The sequence below is a fragment of the Leptodactylus fuscus genome, chromosome 5 (assembly GCF_031893055.1).
Source record: "Leptodactylus fuscus isolate aLepFus1 chromosome 5, aLepFus1.hap2, whole genome shotgun sequence".
NCBI lineage: Eukaryota > Metazoa > Chordata > Amphibia > Anura > Leptodactylidae > Leptodactylus > Leptodactylus fuscus.
In genome coordinates this window covers 140,899,952-140,921,673 of record NC_134269.1, presented here as the reverse complement: position 1 = coordinate 140,921,673, position 21,722 = coordinate 140,899,952, and the positions used below count along the sequence as shown (strand labels likewise).

Below are 21,722 nucleotides of genomic sequence, written 5' to 3'. Positions count from 1 at the left end.
ATCCTGCCAGGAACAACATCTGCAAGAAGTTTGTATGTTCTCCCTGTGTTTGTGTGGATTTCCTCCCATACTTCAATGCTCTATATGGGGCTCACAATCTACAAAAAAAAAAAAAAAGTAGAAGTTTCAGGGGCCACAGTGAGCCCTGCAACCTCTATAAAAAAAAGAATAAAAGGTAATGCTAGATGTATTATACAATGCCAATTATCCATTTATTTAGAAGTAGTAATGAGAGAACTGAATTTTAATTAAACAGAATACAGAGCACTATCAACCTATTATAGAAATAAGTTTAAAACACTATACACCATATCCTGTCAAACAATCGTAGACCACAACAAAGATATACAGTCATGACAGTAAGTGTTGGCACCCCTGAAAATTTTCCAGAAAATGAAGTATTTCTCCCAGAAAAGTATCATAAGCAATTACACATATTTTGCTAAATACATGTTTATTTCCTTTGTGTGTATTGGAGCAACACATAAAGAAATGCAAATCGGACATAATTTCACACAAAACCCCAAAAATGGGCTAGTCAAAATTGTTGTCACATTTTCAAAATTGTGGGTAAATCACTTTGTTTCAATCATGAGATGCTCCTTCAAACTCACCTGTGGAAAGTAACAGGTGTGAGCAAGATAAAACATCTTGTGGTCATAGGAGACCAATATAGAGCTATTTGGTAAAGCATATTATTCTACTGTTTACAAAAAACAGAATGATGCCTACAAAGAAAAGAACACAGCACCAACAGTCAAATATGGTGGAGGTTTAAAGATGTTTTGGGGTTGTTTTGCTGCCTTTGGCACTGGATGCCTTAACTGTGTGCAAGGCATCATGAAATCTGAAGATTACTAAAGGATTTTCGGTCGCAGTGACAGAAAGCTAGGTTTGCATCCCAAGTCATGGGTTACCCAGCAGGACAATGACACCCCCAAAAAATACCCAGAAATAGATGGAAACAAAGCACTGGAGAACTGAAGTGGCCAGCAATAAGTCCAGGTCTAAATCCTATTGAACAACTATGGAGAGATCTTAAAATTGCTATTGGAGAAGGCACCCTTCAAATATGAGAGACATGGAGCATTCTGTAATAGAAGAGTGGTCCAAAATTCCATTTGAGAGGTGTAAGGAGCTTGTTGATGGTTATAGGAAGCGATTGATTTCAGTTATTTTTTCTAAAGAGTGTGCAACAAAATAGTAAGTTGATGGTGTCAGTAATTTTGTCCGGTACTTTTTGTGTGAAATTATATAATTTTTGGCTTTCTTTCCTGTTTTTTTTTTTTTTGTGCCGTTCCAATACACATAAATTAAATAAACATTTGTACAGCAAAACATGTAATTGAAATAATTTTCTGGGGGAAGAACTTAATTTTCTGTAAAATTGACAGGGGTGCCAACACCATCTCACATGTTAAAAAGGCAATTTTTAGATTTTTACTACATTGCGAGCGAATGCTTTCCAGAACTCATGTAATGCTGGCACCTTGTGCTTGCTGGCATGGTACCTTTCTCAGTGGACCTTGCTGCCAGGTTACTATTGCATGCATTCCTGTTTCTTGAAAAGATTATTCCCGTCTCAGCATCTTGCCACCGAGATGAGAAAAACTGCTCTCCAATTCCAATGTCTAGGTTGGGACCCATGAGAAAAGTCAAGTTCCCATAAAAGAGAATGGAAGCTAAAGATACAGTATAGCACAGTTGAACTACTTTTTTTCTGTAGTGTCCCATTTATTGAAACCGCATTGCTAAATGTGCTATAACTGTTTCTGTAGCTCCCATTCTCTTTAGGGATTACATGAACAGAATCGGCTGTTCTGGTAAGTCCTGTTGTAGGGGCTAGGATTGGGGAGCAATTATTCCTATCTTGGGAACTTCTCCCAAATTCCAACCCCTACGATACTTTAATTATTAGTGTTTTCATCTGCATGCTTGCATTTGTCAGTGTCCGTCTGTCTGTATTAAAGTTTGTGTCTCTTGCTACCCCATGCCTGGCATAGTAATGCTCTAGTTTTTGCCTCTATTCATGTGTGCCTGCATGTCCGTCTGTCTGTATTCCAGAGTCTTGCTCTTGTTTCTGCTTTTATTCGCGTGAGGACATATGTCCTTCTGTTTGCAATCTTATATGTCTTGGCCTCATGTTTGGATTTATGTCCTTCTGTGTGTATACCTGAGCAATGCTGTCCTTCTGTCAGTATGTTTGAGCAATGTTCCTGTTTTACTGTGTACCATGACCCGCTGTTTGGATGTTCATGTCTTTCTGTCTATATTCCTGTGTGAATACAAATGCCCTTTGGCATGGATTCCTTTGTGTTATGATCTCTTTTTACTATGTACCATGGCATGTCCTTAGGGCACAATTTATGCTTTAATGCATGTCTTTTTGTCTGTATGCTTGAGCCCTAAAAATCTGTGGTGTCCCATAGTCCTGGACTTTGGCCTAAATGCTGTCCTGTGAATTTCACCTATGTATGCTCTCTTAGGGCTTGCAGTTGGTCATTTATCTTAACCTTTGTTTCCATTGTCTTGAGGTCTAGAGTTGGGCCAATATCTTCAACCATATATCCCTTACCCTGGAGTCTGTGTCCTTGGTGCCACAGTTCTTGCTATAATCTTGGCTTGTCTCTGCTATTATTTCCGCTTTATTTTCTTGCTTGTCTTGGCCTTCTACTGTGGTCTGATACAATTTGTACCTCGGCTACTTGTCCTGGCCTCTGGGTCTTTTGCTATTCACTTCTTATTTAGTATGCATCTCCATTTTTGTTGGAGGACTACTGTAAACCCTGGCCTCTGCTACCTGTATGACCCAACCTGTTCCTTTTTCAGAATCTTTTGGACTCCTGAACTACTGTTTGCTTATTCTCTCTGCATGATTGCTTTCTGCTCTGATCTTTCTCTGTATACACACCCTGCATTTACCTGATTCTTTGGTGCACTGCATCATAGTCCCTGGCTTGCCTGGTTTGCTGTCACCAACACCAGGACTACTCCAAGAGGTAGTGACCTGGTGATCTCTTTGCAGCATAGTCTAGATCCCCATAGAAGAGTTAAAGGGTCAATACTGGTGGGATCATTTAAACAATATCCTTAGTCAAACCAGTTTGGTGACACAGTGGGTTGATAACTTCTTGTCCATTTTTATTGCAATGCTCCTGTGCTTTTACATATGTTATTGTGCGTTCTGATGCCCTTTTGATTACCTTGCAAAATGTCCATCTAATGCATTGAACGCTGAAGAGAAAAAGTCATATCTAAGAGACTGATTCTTATTTGCTGTCCTAAAGAATAGCAGAAAATACACTGCTCTCTGTGTATAAAAGGACCAAGATAATCTGGGTAAGCTACTGGGCATGTACATATTCAGAAATGAAAAGTACACCAGGGGGTGCCATAACTATATGACAGCTATATCTAGAAACTGAAGCATATTTTTAAATGATTTCAGTTGAAAGCAATTGGTTTGCTTGTAGCAAAAGAGTAAAATCATATTTTTGTATTATATTTATTCTATTATTCAGAGTAATGTTTAGGTAGCATGATTAGGGTGTGGTATTGATAACCACTTCCGGACCGCCCATAGACTTTATACGTCTGGATAGTGGTTGCTTTGTTCTGACAGGATGTGATGGGACGTCCTGTCAGAACACAGCAGCTGCACGAGATTGTGCAGCTGCTGATACTTGGAGGCGGCTGTAATTTCAGCCGCAGCTCCCAGAGAGATGGCAGGGAAGGTTTATTACCTTCCCTGCTTTCTCGATCGCTGTATATACAGCACTCAATGAGTGCTGTATACACAGCTATGCGTGCCGCCATGATAGGGCCGCCCTCTGACCCGGCGGTCACGTGATCCACCGGGCTCAGTGTCTTGCAAGAGCTGCTGGTTACTACAGATTAGCTCTACAAGGTGTATTTACAACGTGTAGGAGGTTGTATTCCTCCTGCAACTGGGGCTAATGTACTAGCTCCAGTTGCAGGGGAAATCAGTCTCTAATACAAAAAAAGTGATCTGATGTCCCCAAAGGTCTCTTATGACCTTATGGGGACACCATCAGAAAAAAAAATATAAAAAAATTAATAAAAAAGTAAAAAAAAAAAAAAAAAAAAAAAATGTTTTGAATAAAATAATTTAAAAAATAAGTAAAATAATATGCCAATAAAATTCTGTTACTAAAGGTTATAGCCCCACCCCCGACAACACCATACAAAATAAAAATTACCATAATGGAGAGTGGGAAGAATATGCAAATCTGTCTCCCAAGATGTAAACGGGAGACAGTGCCTCTGTTATGCCGCCCTCTATGGGAAGCACCCTGACCATCATGCCTGACTTTCCCAGAAGTCCACTGCATAATGCATAACCCCGCATTATGCAGTAAAGACTTCTGGGAAAGTCGGGCATTTTGTTCAGGGTGCTTCCCATAGAGGCACTGTCTCCCTGTTTACATCTTGGGAGACAGATTTGCATATTCTTCCCATGTTCCCTTGCAGTGGAGCAACTATTTTTGTATAAGTCTCCACACACCTGAAAAGGTGGTCTCTCCCTAAGGATAGACGTTATCCACATAACAGAGAGAAAAAACTATTTTATAAAGTTTTTCAGTGGCACTTTGTGTTATTAAAAGAAAAAAGAAAAGTGAAAACCAGACACAATTTCCCTCCTATTTTGTTCGTTTTCCCAGATATATTTTTTTTTTTTTAAACACATTTGAAAATAAAAACAACATAGAAATAAAGCCCTATGTGTCCCCGAAAAAAAGACGCAAAAATTAGTTGAATGAGACGTATGAGATAAATGTTACAGCCCTCTAAACTGCACATACAAAATAAACCTAAAACGTGTCTGGCCCTGGACCACAAATTGTCTCGGTACTGAAGTGGTTAATGGGAAATGTCTAAGGCCCCACTTTACAAAATGCTCCAGAAAAAATGCAGTGAAAATGCATTTTTTTTTTTTTTTTTTGAATTTTTGTTGCATTTTTCTCATTTTTTGACTTCAATGGGTTCCTTTTTCTGCTTCAAAGTCAATGGGAGGCTTTTTTTTCAGCGCTGAAATTCCACATCAAATTCCTCACCATTTTCCTTCATGTGAATGAACCCTTAGGGCGTATTTACACATCCAGGTTTTTGCATGCAGTTTTTGAAGCCCAAACTAGAAGTGTACAGAAAAGAAAAGGAAAACAATCTGTCATATAAACTCTTGTCCATTATGATCCAGACCTAGCTTTGGCTTAAAAAAAAAACTGCATGCAAACCTGAAGGTGTAAATGCATCCTAAGGCATGAAGTTGCTGATGCCTATAGGCTTTTGAGACATGAGTTTGCTTCTAATGATATAATATTCACATGACTGAAATTGCTGCCAACAAGAGCAAAAAATGTCTAGACATGTTACATTTAATAGAGTTTGCATTTCTTTTCTGTAATAGTCTTAACTGTGATACACATTAAGTAAAAGTCTTACAGAAAGGTCCTTTATATACAAATGTTATCTGCATAGAACCAGTTCACAAGGAAAGAGTGAAAGCCTGAGATACTAAGATTTAGCTCTGTTGCGAAAATGTAAATGTGAATCCTAATCTCAAAGTGTCACAGGCAGAGAAATTATTACCAAATCCTGACTATACGTGATATTCACAAAGGACAAATAGGACACATTGACATAGTTTCTCAAAGTATACTAAAATGTTATGGGGGTAAATAGAATGAGCGGGTCTTGCTGAGGTATGGAAGAGATTACATTTATCTTTTTAGGTAAAATACCAGACATGGGTGTAAGTAAAGGATACACCATAATGAATTTGTAATATAAGAATGGTAAGAAATTCTGCCATGAAGTGGTTCATTGTCCCACTCATATTATGTTTGTCTTCCGCAGAATCACCAAAAGGCCCTCAACAGTCTGCAGGCATGAATGGAAATGTGCAATACCCCACTAGCTCTGGTCAGCAAGTGGTTTCTGCTATACCCTCTCCAAATGCCAGTAAGCCTTGGCGCAGTAAATCTATGAATGTTAAACATAGTGCCACTACTACCATGCTGACTGTAAAGCAGCCTAGCCCTGCAACCTCTCCTACTCCCTCCCCTGATAGACTTAAACCCCCATTGTCAGAAGGAATTAAAACGACTTCTGGCCAAAAATCAATGCTTGAAAAATTTAAACTAGTCAATACTAGAGGTGTCTTGAGATCTCAATCTTCACCATCAAATGAGGTCATTATTGAGGATGACTCCTTATCAGAATGTGGAGAAAATGAAGTCGGTTCTGCCTTGAACAGCCCTAAAGTGTCACCCAAATTGGCTCCTCCAAAGGCTGGAAGCAAAAATCTCAGCAATAAAAAGGGGTTGCCGCAGCCAAAGGACAAAGAAGAGAAGGGGAAAGATAAAAATAAGTCAAATATTGAGAAAACTGCTAAGGAAGAAAAAGAACAGACATCGGAAGTATCAAAAAAGAACTCCAAGATTGCAAGCTTGATCCCCAAAGGAAACAAATCTGCTCCAGTCAAAAAGGAAAGCTTGATTCCTCAGTCAAGTGGAATCCCTAAACCTGGGTCAAAAACGCCAGCAACAAAGCAAACCACCTCCCCAGGTAGTGCCCCCATGAAAGAGCCTGAAAAAAGTAGGACTACTAAAGGCAGTCAGACTATATCAACACAGAAATCTACAAGCAGTGATAAAGTAGCTACACCCACTGAAGGGAAGGTCTCTGGTTCTTCCAATACTCACCTGGCCTCGACAGGCTCATCTGGTGCTGGGGTCCAGTTCACAGGAAATGGGGCTGTACAGCTTCCTCAGCAACAGTACTCGCACCCTAATACTGCAACTGTGGCGCCATTCATTTACAGGTAATGGAAATAATACTGCTGCTTTAGTGAATGATAATTTACTGGTAATAATGCTAATTCTATAGTCCTACTATGTACGACTGGTCATTATATGGTAATCCTTGTAATGGATATCTTATAATAATAGGGATCAATTGCTAACCAGCTTATGGTGAATTAGTGTATTTGACCCTGAAATGTATTGTAAGTGCATGTTCGTTCATAATACATCATGAGACTTTCTGTACACTAATACATGTCTGTCTGTCTGCCAACCTAACTAGCTAGATATCTGGCATGCCCAGATTTGAAATAACAAATATTTTCACTTTGTATAAGTGGAGGTACTATGTTCTTGTAACATGCTAGTGCCATACTAGTTATACAGTTGTAAATGACTCTGCTACCCATCATTTAGCACCTTTATATGTTGTAGTAAACAGTGGCTGTGACATCTTAGGAGATAGAAGTCCCCGATATCTCTCACCCAATAGGCAGTCTTCGATGCATTTGTGCCATGTGTATGTGTATAATAGGTTGCTTGTCAGTAAAGTACTGATAGGCAATAAAATAGTGCAATATAGGAGTATCACAATGCAATGTATAAGTGATCAGAGAGTCTGAAAAAAAATAAAGTTACTAATATATATTAAAAAATAAGGAGGTGAAATCTGAAAATATCAATAAAATTAATTTTCCCCATGAAAAATTCACATATTGTATAGTATAAAATATACATAGTTTGTATTGCTGCATTGGTGACAACCTGTGTAATAAGGGTGAACTGGTTAAAGGTATACAATGTTAGGCCGGGGCTTCACGTGGTGTTTTCCTGCTGTAGAAAAAAATCCAGTGTTCCATAGTCATTGAATTGTGTGGGAAAATATGTGCTGCGGACATTCTGCGATTCTGGAAATCACAGTATGTCAAGTATACCTACGGAAACGCCAGTGGTTTCCTTATAAGTATGATGGAAGCAGAAAGTCTGCACAGGTAAAAGTGCTGTCGGAAAAACCATGATGCATTGCTGCCACATTTTTTCCTGCAGAAAACGCTACGTGGGGCCTTAGCCATAAAATGGTTTTGGTGGTGGTAGGCTCCATTCAAGTGCATCCTTTAAAGGGAGTCCATTGCCAGCAATAAAATCTATACCTTCTTTTATCTGCCATGGGTTTAAGTCATCATTTACACCAGAAAACTGGCATAAATGATAAGTTTGTAAAAAAAAAAAAAAAAAAAAAAATCCCAAAGACAATTCATGGAAGTGTACCAGTACAATGTAGACTGCTCTAATGTTAAATATGCAGTCTTCATTGTGGTCCGATCTTAGACTCCGCCTCGTCAAAGACGAGCCTCCTGCAGAACCAGCATTGATTGGCCGAATGCTATACAGTGTAGTCTGTGTACAGTGTATAGCATTCGACCAATTAGTGCTGGTTCTGCAGGAGGCTCGTCTTTGACAAGGCGGAGTCTAAGATCGGACCACAATGAAGACTGCTCTAATGTTAAATATGCAGTCTACATTGTGGTCCGATCTTAGACTTACACCACCAAGTACCCATGCCTGAAGTCTACAGGTGAGCTGACTACCTGCTTCAGGTAAGTTCTCCGCTTCAAGTAAAATGGCTGGCGGCTGTCCGGGAACCACTGGTGTGCAGGTCTCTACACATGGAGGATTAACCCTTCTATGGCCTTGGCATTTCTGTAGGTTTGTCATTGATGCTGAAGTTCTGACTGTCAAAGACGAGCCTCCTGTAGAACCAGCGTTGATTGGCTGAACGCTATACACTGTATAGCATTCAGCCAATCAACGCTGGTTCTGCAGGAGGGATGCTGAAGATTGCTACTCAAAGGTACTATCCTGCGGGTCTATCATTCTCCCCACGCCGCGTCCTGCTCTGTACGGTTCTCTCTCTGTATGTGGGCCCAGACTCCTTCTGCTTTTACTCGTTCTGCAGAACCAGCGTTGATTGGCCGAATGCTATACACTGTATAGCATTTGCCCAATAAACGCTGGTTCTGAATGGAATTTTTACTGCGAATAGCGAGCGGTACCCTAGTATTCGATCGAATACCTACTCGAGCGAATACACCTCATCTCTAGTAGACAACCTGATACAGACTCCAAGCAGTGAAGAGAAATCCATTAGATAATCTTCTTGTCACTCCAAGCTGCTTTAAAAAAGCTACAGGGAGTCAGTGTCTTCCAGACCCAATAAAGACTCTATAAGATATTTGTACTATCGCTATATGAAATTTGCCTAATACATCTAGTTTTTGCTTGTTCATTTGTCTTATTTCTTGTGACCCAGATAGAGTTGAATTTAATTTAAAATGCACAAGAAAACGCCCAATCACATTGTCATTTTTATCAAGTCTAAGCCCACTAGAAGTACTGTATATGGCCGGCATCACTCAGGCAATAATCTGCAAGCTTCCCAATCCATGAAAATGATATTTTTATATTAACAGGGCTACTTAATAGTTCAGCCCTTATGAGGTTCCTCTGAGAGGCAATATTCTTTGATGGTAAATACAGTAGTTGTCTGCATGAGCTGATTATAAACATCATAAGAGACATAACATTGAAGTAATGATTTTCAAGTAGTTTGGTGCATTTGTGAGATAACAGTGTAATCTCCAGGGTGTTATATCTCGTCTAGCAACATGACTTTCCTTTTGCATAATTTATGAAAATATTGTCTCAAATTAGTGCTCTTGTTTAATGTGCGGCCATCAACCGATGGATATCCTGTATGAACTGGGGAGAGAATGTTTTTAATTTAACACATTAATTAGCGAGTATATTGATATGAAAGATTATATAAGAATAAGATTGTAGATAAAGATGAGTAATCTCCTTCATTGCAGAACACTCTCGGAAAATGAGACCACTTCCTTACCATCTACTGATTCCTGTACAAGCCCAACTAAAAGTGAGTCATTGTATAGTAAGACAGCCAAACAGTGCCTGGAGGAAATTTCTGGTGAGTATTTCAATCGACAACTAAGTACATGGAATAAAAGTATTAATGGTTAACATGACCTTCCAGCCAGGAGCTGAGATTCATAAGTACTGTACATGATTACCCTCTAGTTATTTTTACCGAGATCTTGCTGCAATCCCCCAGTCTGAACCAATGAGGAAACAAGGGTGGGTCTTAAACTACCACTAACTCTCTATAGGCACTATAGCGAAACTGTACTTACAAACCATAATTCTGCCCTAAAGAGGACCTTCTACCACCTCCTCCAGTTCTTAGCATCTGTTAATAGACATTCATGAACTGATTCCAGCATAGCTGGAAATTTTTTTCTAGCCACCACCACTCCTGAGCAATCAGTGCAGTTAATTTTGAAGACTGATATGCTACTTGGGCTCTCTAGTGTCAGTGGGCAGTAAGGGTGGGTTCACACTTGCACCCGGTCTCCACTTTAGCCAATCCGGCGGGTTTTCATCTTCTGCCCTGAGAAACTGTACTGGGGATGGAAACCCAGCGGTCAGTTTTCAAACCCATTCACTTGAATGGGTTTGCAAAGTGACCGCCTGTGTGCGTTTTATGCCTCTCCGCAGCTAAACAGTTTTTTTTTAACCAGACAAAAAAGTCTGGTTAAAAAAGAACAGTTTCGATGCGAAGAGGCAGAAGACGCACACGGGCAGTCACTTTGCAAACCCATTCAAGTGAATGGGTTTGAAAACTGACTGTCAGGTTTACATCCCGTATCCAGTTTCTTGGGGCAGAATACGGAAACCCGCCGGATTGGCTAAAGTGGAGACCGGGTGCAGGTATGAACCCGCCCTAACAGATATGTATGTGCTATTCAGAGGTCCAATCAGAGGCAGCCAGTGTCAGAGCTCAGAATCCGATACCTTGTCTGCTGCTGCCTGACACTGCCCTTCTGACAGTACAGAGTCTAAATCGCATATCAAGCACCAAAACGAACTGCATTGATTGTTCAAGAATGGTGAGTGCTAGACAAGAAATTCCAACTGTACCAGAATCAGTGGAGCAGCATCTATACAAAGAGCTGGACTTGGCAAAGGTGATGAGAGGTCCTCTTTAATGAAACTGAGCTAAAAAAAACAGCCAGAAAAGAAATCTCAGAAAATTAAATAGCAGGTAAGCATCCCCCTGTGGGTGTTAAATGATATATCACCGTTGACTCCTCCTGGCTAGAGGGTTACATTAAGTGAAATATTGCATGTTAAATGTTGCATTACAATTCCATCAGGTTATCAGCACTGGAAAATATTTTCCTTGCTTGTTTTAAGGGTAAGTTCACACTACTGATACGCTGCCTGATTCTGAACGTTAAAACACGTTCAGAATCAGCACGCATAAAGCAGTTCCATTCATTTCTATGGGAGCCGGCATACGAGCGCTCCCCATAGAAATGAATGGGCTGCTTTTTTCACTACGAGCGCTCCCATTGAAGTGAATGGGATGTGCTCACGTGTACGGCTAGCTCTGCTCATGCCGAGCTGTACACGTGAGTGCTTCCCATTCACTTCAATGGGAGCGCTCGTAGTGAAAAAAGCAGCCCATTCATTTCAATGGGGAGCACTCGTATGCCGGCTCCCATTGAAATGAATGGGAACTGCTTTATACGCACTGATTCTGAACGTGTTTTAACGTTCAGAATCAGGCAGCGTATCAGTAGTGTGAACTTACCCTAAGACTGGGTTTCCCCTGGGTTCTGGGCCGCATGATTCTTAGTCTGTGTTTAGACAGGGTTTTTTGGTCAGGATTTTGATGAAGAATCTGCGTCAAAATTCTGACCAAAAAACCGCCTCCCATTGAAATCAATGGGTGCCGGTCATTTCCTTTTTCCATGAGCGGTTTGTTTCCGCTCACGGAATAAAGAAGCGACATGCCCTTTCTGCAGGAAGATTCCGCGGCCGATTCAGCAGCAGACATCCACCTGAAGACACTCCCTCCTGACTAGGCCCATTCATTTGGGCCTAATCCGGAGCAGAACGCCGCAACTGGATGCCGCTACACTGCATTGGCATCCAATCACGGCTACCCATTTTTTGGTACGGAATCTGAAACAGCCTCCGCGTCAAATTCTGGACCAAAAAACTCCATCTGAATTCAGCCTTAGAGATAACCACCGTTCTATATAGAACAAATGCATATTGACTTTTAAATGCATGATGATATACGGTATATATTTCTGGTAGTCTTAAATTATTGAAAAAGTGTATGTAACTTGAAGTTACAGATAGGCACTTGTATAATTTTTTTTCCCTAAAATTACATGGCAATGAAATTCACCTACCAAAGCTTTTGTAAACTAGAACCATACTGAAGAAATCCTTGTGTCCTGACTTGTTTGGGTTGTTTGTCATTTCATTGGAAGAACAAAGAAAATCAAAGAATTTGACTCAGAATTAATTCTTAAGCCTAACTTAAAGTTTAATTTTTTTTGTCCTGTAAATTAGTTAATATTCATTAATAACAAGGTGATTTATTTAGAATAGTTTTTGAACTTTGATTCTGATGAAAGTATCATATATATTTCCAAGCCTTTTATATTTTGCACTGTGCCAAAATACTAATCAGGCTTTCATGTCTGAATCAGAAACATGTGGTTTCTCAAACTCTCAGCAAAAGGGAAACAGATGGTGAGAAACACAGATTTTGAAATATAGCCCATTATCTAAAAATTAAGACTGAATACAAGCTGAACACTGTGGGGCTAAAAATTGTACATATAATTTGGCAGTAATAAATCAAACATGCTTAGTACAAAAAGTTACACAAAGAACACAGAAAAATCTGCATACAAATTGTACACGATTCCATATCTTAGAGGGAGTCTGTCAGCAGTAAATTTGTTATAACCTAATCACAGAACCTTGAGGTCTTTCAACATTTTCCAAGTATCTGTTGTTCAGGTTTGGAGCCCTGTTTTCGTGTAAATTACTACTTTATTAATAAGTAAATGAGGGAAAAATACTTAGGAGACATGCCTTTGCTTGTCCAGGCTTTGGTTTCAGATATAGAGTCCCAGGCAAAGCACTTTCCTTCATATGAATAAAACTGTGATTTACATGAAATTGTAAATTAATTTTTTTTTAAATTTGTGTTACTTATGGTTCCCTTTAGGTGAGTTAAAACCTATATGTATTGTAATATACTGTATTATAAAACCCATTGCCAATAGCAGCCTTCAATAGAAGCTCAGGAGTGACAGGCCTAAGAGCTTTCAATAGGTAATGGTTCACCATCCCTGAATCTTACTCCGGAGGATGGTGGTGTTTCTCAAAATGGTGGTTGCCCCACAGGCATTTGAAAAGCCTCAATGCAGGCAGTACCACCTGGTCTTCCCTGTTTAGAATAGATGCAGGCTCCTGATTAGGTCGGTAGTACAGGTACAGTCAATAAACCCGTAAAGCATGTTTCTCCGTACATATTTGTAGATGGCATAAAGTAACCCACTGTATGTACATTATGTTATCAAAGAAGTGATACCTCAGTGGTTGAGTGTACTGAAGCCTTACCAAGAAAGGGAAGCTCTATTTTCTTATGAATTGTACAAAAAAGAAGATTTACACTTCCTTTTCAGGTTAATAGCTTGGTAGTTGTTATATTGGCAAAACAAACAACAAAAAGTGATTAGTATTACATCGTTGCAGCGCTGGAGTTCTGGGTTTGAAGCCTGCTGAGGGCAACATCTGCAAGGAGTTTGTATGTTCTTCCCATGATTGCATGGATTTCCGCCCATACTCCAAAGACATACTGATAAGGATAAAAAAAAAAACAACTTAGATAATCCAATAAGGATATTCATGCCAGTTTTCAGGTGTAACAGCAGCACATCTTACGTCCATGGATCTGATTTGCACCTAAGATGCACAGTATCAGCAGATTTTTTTCCCCACTCAACACTTTTTAAAAAGGAGCTGTCACCAGAACCAACCAAATCAGCAACATAGGTTCACAAATTAGGGGCACCTAGGGGAAGCCAATGTTCTTTTCTCCTTCCTCCTCTTTTCTACACTGTCTGATCCTCTCTCGTAGCCAAAGAGGTGGGGGCAGGATGTTGAAAGGCATTGCTCTTTGGCATACTGAGAGCAATGGTGACCCTCATTGCTCCAAATAACTCATTTCCATAGTTGGAAAATCTCTGATATAGAGGCACCAATCAAGAAGGGGAAACAATCTTGTCAGCAGGTGACCCTAAGATATCTAACTGTAGTGCTGTTTTTATAGCGATGGTTTTGGTGACAGACTCCTTTTAAGACAAAAAACAGCAGTGTGTTATATTTGAACTCTACACCAGTTCCTGACTGACATAGATTTCAGTTCAGGCACATCGAACCTTCAGAGATGTGCCAAAATTATTAAGAGGTGCATCTTGCACCAGTGGGGAAAATTATTAAGACTGGTGTAGGAAATACGATCCTTAAAGGGGTTGTCCCATTACAAGGATCCTATCTATACTGCTTATTAATGTGAATGTAAGACTTTTCCTAAATACATTGCTTCAGCAAAACTCCTTTGTTTGTCCGCTATATCACTTTATTCATTTTTTTGTGGCCACAGCCCTGACCTAGCTGCTCCTGAGTCAAGTGATGTATCTGCTGCTCTCAGGGGGGAGGGAGGAGGGGCTAAGTGCACGGGAGTGAGCCTGGAGGGGGGGGGGGTAGTTTACCCATTGGGGGAAGAGGCCGCCAATACAGGGTTAGACGCCGGCACAGGTAAAGCCAGCAACATCGCTATGCTTCTGCCCTGCATGAAGCCAGCAGCGGCAGAAGAGATGCTGCTATTCCGGGGGTGGGGGGAGGAGCGGAATAACAGCATCGCTTCTGCCGCTGCTGGCTTCATGCAGGGCAGAAGCATAGCGATGTTGCTGGCTTTACCTGTGCCGGCGTCTAACACTCCCCGGCATCTGTGATAGAGAGGCGGATGCTGGGGAGTGTTAGAGAGACGGAGCTCAGGGTAGGAGGAGGATGAAAACGAAGCCGATCAGTCCCGAGGTAACAGGACGCTGCCAGGGCACAGACAGATAGATGGCCGCCACCATAAAGAGATGCAGCCACCAATACTTATCTGTATGGGAATGTACTGACCTGAACCTCACAACTACCTCACCTCACACACTCCTGCTAGACGCCAGAAAGTCATAATTCCCTATAGGAAGTACATGGGGGTCACATATGCAAAGCCAAGCGGCGAGATGCCGCCGGCCCTGCGCGCACGCTCATAGGCCAGTCTAACCTTCACAATGCGAATACAGAACCGGCACCCTGTCGGGTCTGTATTCGCGTTGTGAAGGCTAGACTGGTCTATGAGCGTGCACGCAGGGCCAGCGGCATCTCGCTGCTTGGCTTTGCATATGTGACCCCGCCCACCAATGACGCAACAAAGCCGGAAGACAGAAGATTTCACAGAAACGAAGACTGGTGAGTATGCGACGTGGGACAACCTTTTTAAAGGGATTCTATTATTGGGAAAACTCATTTTTAACTAAGCATATATTTGCAAAGCCTTTAGAAAGGCTATTCCAGACATACCTTTAGTTTGTAAATTCTCTCAGCCCTTTTTTAATTAGCCTGCTTTTATTGATATGCTAACTAGGCTAATTAGTATATCAATAAAAGCGGGCTAATTAAAAAACGGCTGAGAGAATTTACAAACGAAAGGTACATGTGGAATAGCTAAAGGCTAAGGCTAAAGGCTTTGCAAATATATGCTTAGTTAAAAATTAGTTTTCCCAATGATAGAATCCCTTCAATAAATTCCTTCCAATGTGTGATAGGTATAGGAAGTACTGCAAAAGTAGACAGAACAAATGCTCATAGCAACCAGCCAGGTAAGGTAACTTTATTTTAAACTCTTCAACATTCCTTAGGAGAATGAGGCTACTTTTTACTTCATTGGCGCAGACAACTGTTCCACTTCTTTCTACACAGCTTTTTTTTTTATACATGGGGACCAGTTATCAGTAATACCATTCACAAGTCAATATACAGTAGTGTCTTATAGCAGACCACTCCTATTGCAGTTTACTTGAACTTATTTTCCTTGCATATGACATTGAAGACCCATTCTCCTTTTAGAAAACAAAGCTCAATATTCTTCTGCTCTTGGACTGTTCTGTAAACTTGTGATGTGAATGCATTGCCTTAGGCAGTGACACTACAGTGAACTTCTCCTCCTCAGCACACATTTATTTTTGGACTGTGCAGATGCTATAGGGAAGAAAAATGTTAACTTGTTTATGAATCAAGGCATTAAATTCCTGGACCAAAAATGCATATCTATGTCTCGGCAGTATATACATGTACATATTAGGGATACATCACATGGATGTCCTGTGCTAAAGATCTTTTAATACACAGTAGCAGATAATAGTCTGCTCAAATTTCAGAAATACGTATTAAAGCTCCATGCTAGTGTCAGCATCAGATTCTCTTATATTGGTGACAACACATGTCATTTGAATGCTGACTGCTATTTAACATGCATAGACACAACAGATTGTTTCAACTTTAACCTGTGAGTAGACGACCTGTCGCATTGTGCTCTGGACAGCAGCTTGGTCTGATCTGGAGGCTGTCCGCTGCCATGGCAGCTAGCAGCATGTACTGCAGTGCACGGGAAGAGTCAAATCTCAGGATGCAGGTTGAATACTAAATGTTTGCAGACGACTTGTGCAGAGCTGGGCTTCACTTGTATCGAGCTCTGACGTTAGCACACTGTACTTGCAGCATCGTGACAGATAAAGTGTTGGGGATCTGTCTTTAGAGACATCATCTTGAGAAGGCAAAGAAAACGCAAGGAGAACAGGTTTCTTAACAGGCTTTTTTTTGGAGATTTTGCCACGATGAAGATATTGTTTTTGAAGACCTCTGGGTGTGTGACGGAGAGAGAGAAATGGGTTATACTCTTAGGCTGGACTGGTGTGCTGAAGAAGCATGCATTACATCGATTTCTTAAGGATTTCTAACAGCGTTCCTATCACCTCTGCAGCTGTGGCACAGAGATGGGTCTGGTGTTTAACACTGCAAAATATAGCACATGCCTGCAAGGTGGAGCCTACATTTTCACTCGTCGTCTTCATGTAAATCTCAGCAATATCAACCTTTATTGAAAGATGCAACGCCCTACTGAATTACCACTTGTCAAGAAGAAGGATGTCCGAAGAGATGCTTGTCTCAGGAAACAGAAGTCTATGACAAATCTGTCATTTATCAGTGAAAGCACAGAAAATGGCATGCTCTTCTCGTACCAGGCAAGTTGGCATGGAGAGGCCTCCAACTCCCAACTTCACTTCATCAGGAGGGAAAAGAAAGTTCAAGAGGCTACTGGCTGTCTGTCAAAGGTGTTCTCCCAGTCTGTGCACACTCTTCTTCCGGGTGCATCATGGGAAACCAAAAATGAGACTTCCAATTGTAGCCTAACGTCGCACCGGAGGGCATCATATCATTTTACAGGGAATAAAGATGTATTGATGCTTTCAGTGGCAGAATGTTCACAACATGTGGAAAGCCAGTATAATACTAATTTATGTGACTTTCGCAAGAGCTGGTCCGAGGAAGATGAGGATAACTGCTTGCGGGAAGGAACTGCTTATTTGGATGAGGAAGTCATCATGACCATGCTGGTTGATTTAGAACAGGCATTGTACTGTGAATCACTTGGTGAGTTAAAAGCGTATCCCTATTAAACCCTGAGCATATAGGTCCATTTTCATATAATGTCATTTAATACTCTCTTCTGCAATTTCTGAATTATTTTGGCTTATGTGGTGTTGGATTTTTTTGGAAGGTGACTGACATGAATAGTATAGTGTACGTGATAGATGCCGAACAGCTTTCCGCGTATCCTGAATTCGTCACTTTTTGCAAATTCTGGTGTTCTGACATTATAAAGTAGAATAGGATGATCATGAACAGAATTGTGAGAGATTATTGTAATATGAGATTGTAGTTAGTAAGTTATGTATCATCTGTAGTTACAATATAAGGATAACTTTATAATGGTTTGTTGAGGGATATAGTAGATTATGCAAGTTTCTATGGTGTTTGTTGTGGCTTGTGTCATACTGCGCATATACTGGAAATGACTACTTTGTGAGGTATCGGCCAATATATTGGTTACATTTATTAATCCTCAAAGTTTAAGATGACCTCCTCTCCGTATACAGCAGCTGCGAGATGGTGGTTGGGGACCCTCTTTCTCAAAATATGTTCAGGTCACACATTTACAGTATGGCATATGCATCCAAACAGCAGTTTACATCTTGAGCTCTATAATTCACAGTATATTCACTGATATCCAGTTTGGTTAAGGATTCCAACTTCTAATGAAACCACTTCAACACAATATCATGAAGGGTTAAGACTGCAATTCACAACTACCTCCCAAGCTGAGCGGTCAACATAGCTATATATAGTTGTGTATCACAATCACATTCAAGTTGTTTTTAGTAAAACTGCTGAAATTGTGATACACATTTCTAGACAGGTAAGGGTGGACACTTCTGTAAATCTGATCCTTCTAAGACAAGGTATGGATGTAATTATGTATTATGCTTACTTATATAGCGCCATCATATTCCGCAGCGCTTTACAAATATTGGATATAATGAAATAACATCCTGCTACATCATCACCATATTGCAAAACTCGTGTATTTCTATTTTTGTTGAGCTTTTGTGGTTGTAAATGGAAAACATTCTTGTATTGAAAATCTAATAAAAAAAATCACGTCAGTACACACAATTCTTGCAAGGTAGTAATGATGTGGCTTTCTGCTTCTTCATTACTGTCATGGACATTATTGCAGAAAGTGTTTTTTATTGTATTTCATTGGCTATAATCTCCTCTATAGTAATAACTACACACACACACACACACACACACACACACACACACACACTCTCTCTCTCTCTCTCTCTCTCTCTCTCTCTCTCTCTCTCTCTCATATGAAATCATGTATATATTGAGAAATTGCTTGGAACTGCTGTTTCTCTCACCTTAAAAAGGCTTATGTATGAGTGACACTAATGAAAATACTATTTGCTGTGTCCCTGAGTGAAGCATATACTGAGTATCATTTATATTGGAATAGAAGTCTGTCTGCTCCTCCTTGGTCTAATCTTAGCGCCATTATTTCCCTACACTTTAGTGTAAGTGCCAGTTACCAGTAAATTACCTCTGGCCAAGTTCCCAAATGTTTTGCTCTGTCAGCTGTTCTACCTCATGCCTATATGTGCAAATATTATATAGCACAGTATTCATCTCACTATGGAAAACCACAAAAATGCTAAAGATACCGTATTTCTCTTCTGTTTGTGTTGTACAAACTGGTGTACATTCTTATTTCATTTGTAGCTACTATATTGTCATTGTCATGATTGTCGTTGTCATTATTAGGTGAAGATCCAGAAACGCGGAGAATGAGAACTGTGAAGAATATAGCAGATCTTAGGCAAAACCTAGAAGAAACCATGTCAAGTTTACGTGGAACTCAAATAAGTCACAGGTATGGATGACCACAATTGTTCATTTGAAGGTCAAGTGTCTAAATGGAGGCATTGATAAATAATCCAGGTGAGACTGTGTCGGACTGGGGTATCTAAGTAAGTTAGGTAGTTAAGAGGGCCTTATTTACTTACCGATCCTGGCAGGGACCGGGATCGGTAAGTAACACCGTGGGCCCCACAAGCACTATTATTATACTCAGGGGTCTTTTCAGACCCCCAAGTATAATGATCGGAGGCTCCACAAAGGTAAAGGAACATAATAACTGTGTTACTAACCTTTCCATGCTCCAGGCAGGCTTCGGGCCTAGTTGTGTGGCGTCCCTGACGTCAAATGACCGGGGCCTGCGTCCCGTGTCATGTGATGTGAGTATGTCATTAAAGAAGGCCGACACCGTTGAAGACTGCAGCGGAACGGGAGATAGGTGAGTAACAGTGTTTTTTATGTTTGCATGCCCCCCGGGTCTCCGATTATTATACTCTGGGGTCTGAAAAGACCCCAGAGTATAATAATTGTTCATGGGTGTCCATTATGGGGCATAATACTGTGTGCAGGGGCCACTATGGGACATAATATCGTGTGCAGGGGACACTATGGGGATAATACTGTGTGCAGAGGCCACTATGGGGCACAATAGAGAGCACAGGAATGCGGCAGGGGGGTCAGTCGGTCGAGGTCTTCGGTGTCGGTCAGGAAGGGGGGGGGCATGTTAAAAGTTTGCCATGGGGCCTCACCATTCCTAGTTACGCTACTTTTGTTGTCTATAACTATAAGTATTCTTCCCACATGTGGGCACATAGCTTGTACAACACTTATCTGTATGTAGTGTACTGTGACATACACCGCTCATGCAGGGTCAGGGGTCCACCCACAAATTCACCTGCACCCCTGTGGGCTATTCCAAGCCCGAGCTGAGACCTTGTTTTCAAAAATGACTATGAGAAGCTGCCAAATCTGCATTAAGTTCTACACAGCCTGAGAAGGCGTTACATTTCTTGCGGCTTTGTTTCAGTAGCTGCAGTAGAATCAATGCCTCAGACATATGTATCGAAACACTAAACAGCTGGTACTTACACATGTATCTGCAGAGGTACTCAACAAACAATACTGAAAACATACTACAATGAAACAATTTCTATGTTGCAATGGGATTCAAAAAGCTCAAGCATGAAATAACATATAGTAATGAAAGAGAACATCCAATACCATATTGGTTTCATAGGTACCCTTAGTCTTTTTGTACTGCTATTATTTATTATTATTTGTCATTGCGGTTTGGGTGGTTACACGCTAACATGGATATCTGTTATGATAGTGTCTGTTAAAAAAACAAAAAAAAGGACTCCTATCATAGCAGACATTAAGGCAGGGTTCACACTACCGTATTGATTCTGTTATGATGGTGTCTGTTAAAAAAAACAACAAACAGACATCGATCATAACAGACAGTAACGGTCACTAATCGATGTTAATGTGTACTTTTTTTTTACCTGATCCATTTAATGTATCAGTTAAAAAAAAAAAACGGAAATATTAGCATCAGTTAGTGTCCGTTTTTTTTAAAACTGTTTGTTTTTTGGGGGATTTTTTTGAGCAAGTGCAGAAAAAAATGGACACAAAATAACAGACAGTTATAAGTCCGTTATATGACTGTCACCCATAGACTTCAATGTTAAAAAAAAATAATGTCCACCTGACTTGCGTCATGAATCCGATTTTTTTAACAGACACAAAAGTCCTGCACATAGAATTTTTTGTCCATGAAGAAAACCTGACATCTGATGGACTGGGTGTATAATGGACTGGGTGTATAATAGTCACCAATGAACACAAGATAAATCCTATTGAAATGAATGGAAATTTTAACATATTTGCGATGGTTCTGCTAGAGTCTGTTGCTAAAATCTTGTAATGGACAATAGCTACGGACACTACTAATGGTCACCAGAGGTAGTGTCAATGACTCCTTTGTAGTATTAAACGCTACACTGTAGTGTTTCATAAGAACTCTACCTGTGGAAAATATTGTTCTTAATGTGTGCACAACTAATGTTTTACACTAATTTTGTAATGTTACTGTGCTTTTTAACTTCAGTTTTGGTTCATCTAATGTTTGTAAGGAGGGGGAATCCCCTCAGCAATTTCTAGACATATTGGAGGAATTTAGTTATAAAACTAGCTCCACCCTCCGAGTCAGTTCAGACTTAAGAGTTGTAGTAGTGAGTTCTAACTGTAGAGTGGCAAAGATCCCTGAAACTGGGTACTCTAAACAGTCAGGCCCAAAGGATTGCAGAAGATAATTTTTGACAGAGAACATTGAAAACATTGCCTCTGGTTGGCCTATCCTTTGGATAGGTCATCAGTATAAAAAAATCAGTTTGGGGTCGAAAAATCCCTTTA

At 40.4% G+C, this 21,722-nt stretch overlaps 1 protein-coding gene across 2 annotated transcripts in view; it reads left to right on the top strand.

Annotated features, from left to right (window-relative positions):
- Positions 1 to 21,722, top strand: part of NAV3 (neuron navigator 3) — a 228,717-nt gene that overhangs the window by 115,063 nt on the left and 91,932 nt on the right. For both annotated transcript variants that reach the window (XM_075274311.1, XM_075274312.1), the window contains exons 8-10: positions 5,878 to 6,844; positions 9,695 to 9,810; positions 19,215 to 19,323. In XM_075274311.1, coding sequence (XP_075130412.1) covers positions 5,878 to 6,844; positions 9,695 to 9,810; positions 19,215 to 19,323 — 1,192 coding nt within the window. The remainder of the gene's footprint in view (positions 1 to 5,877; positions 6,845 to 9,694; positions 9,811 to 19,214; positions 19,324 to 21,722) is intronic.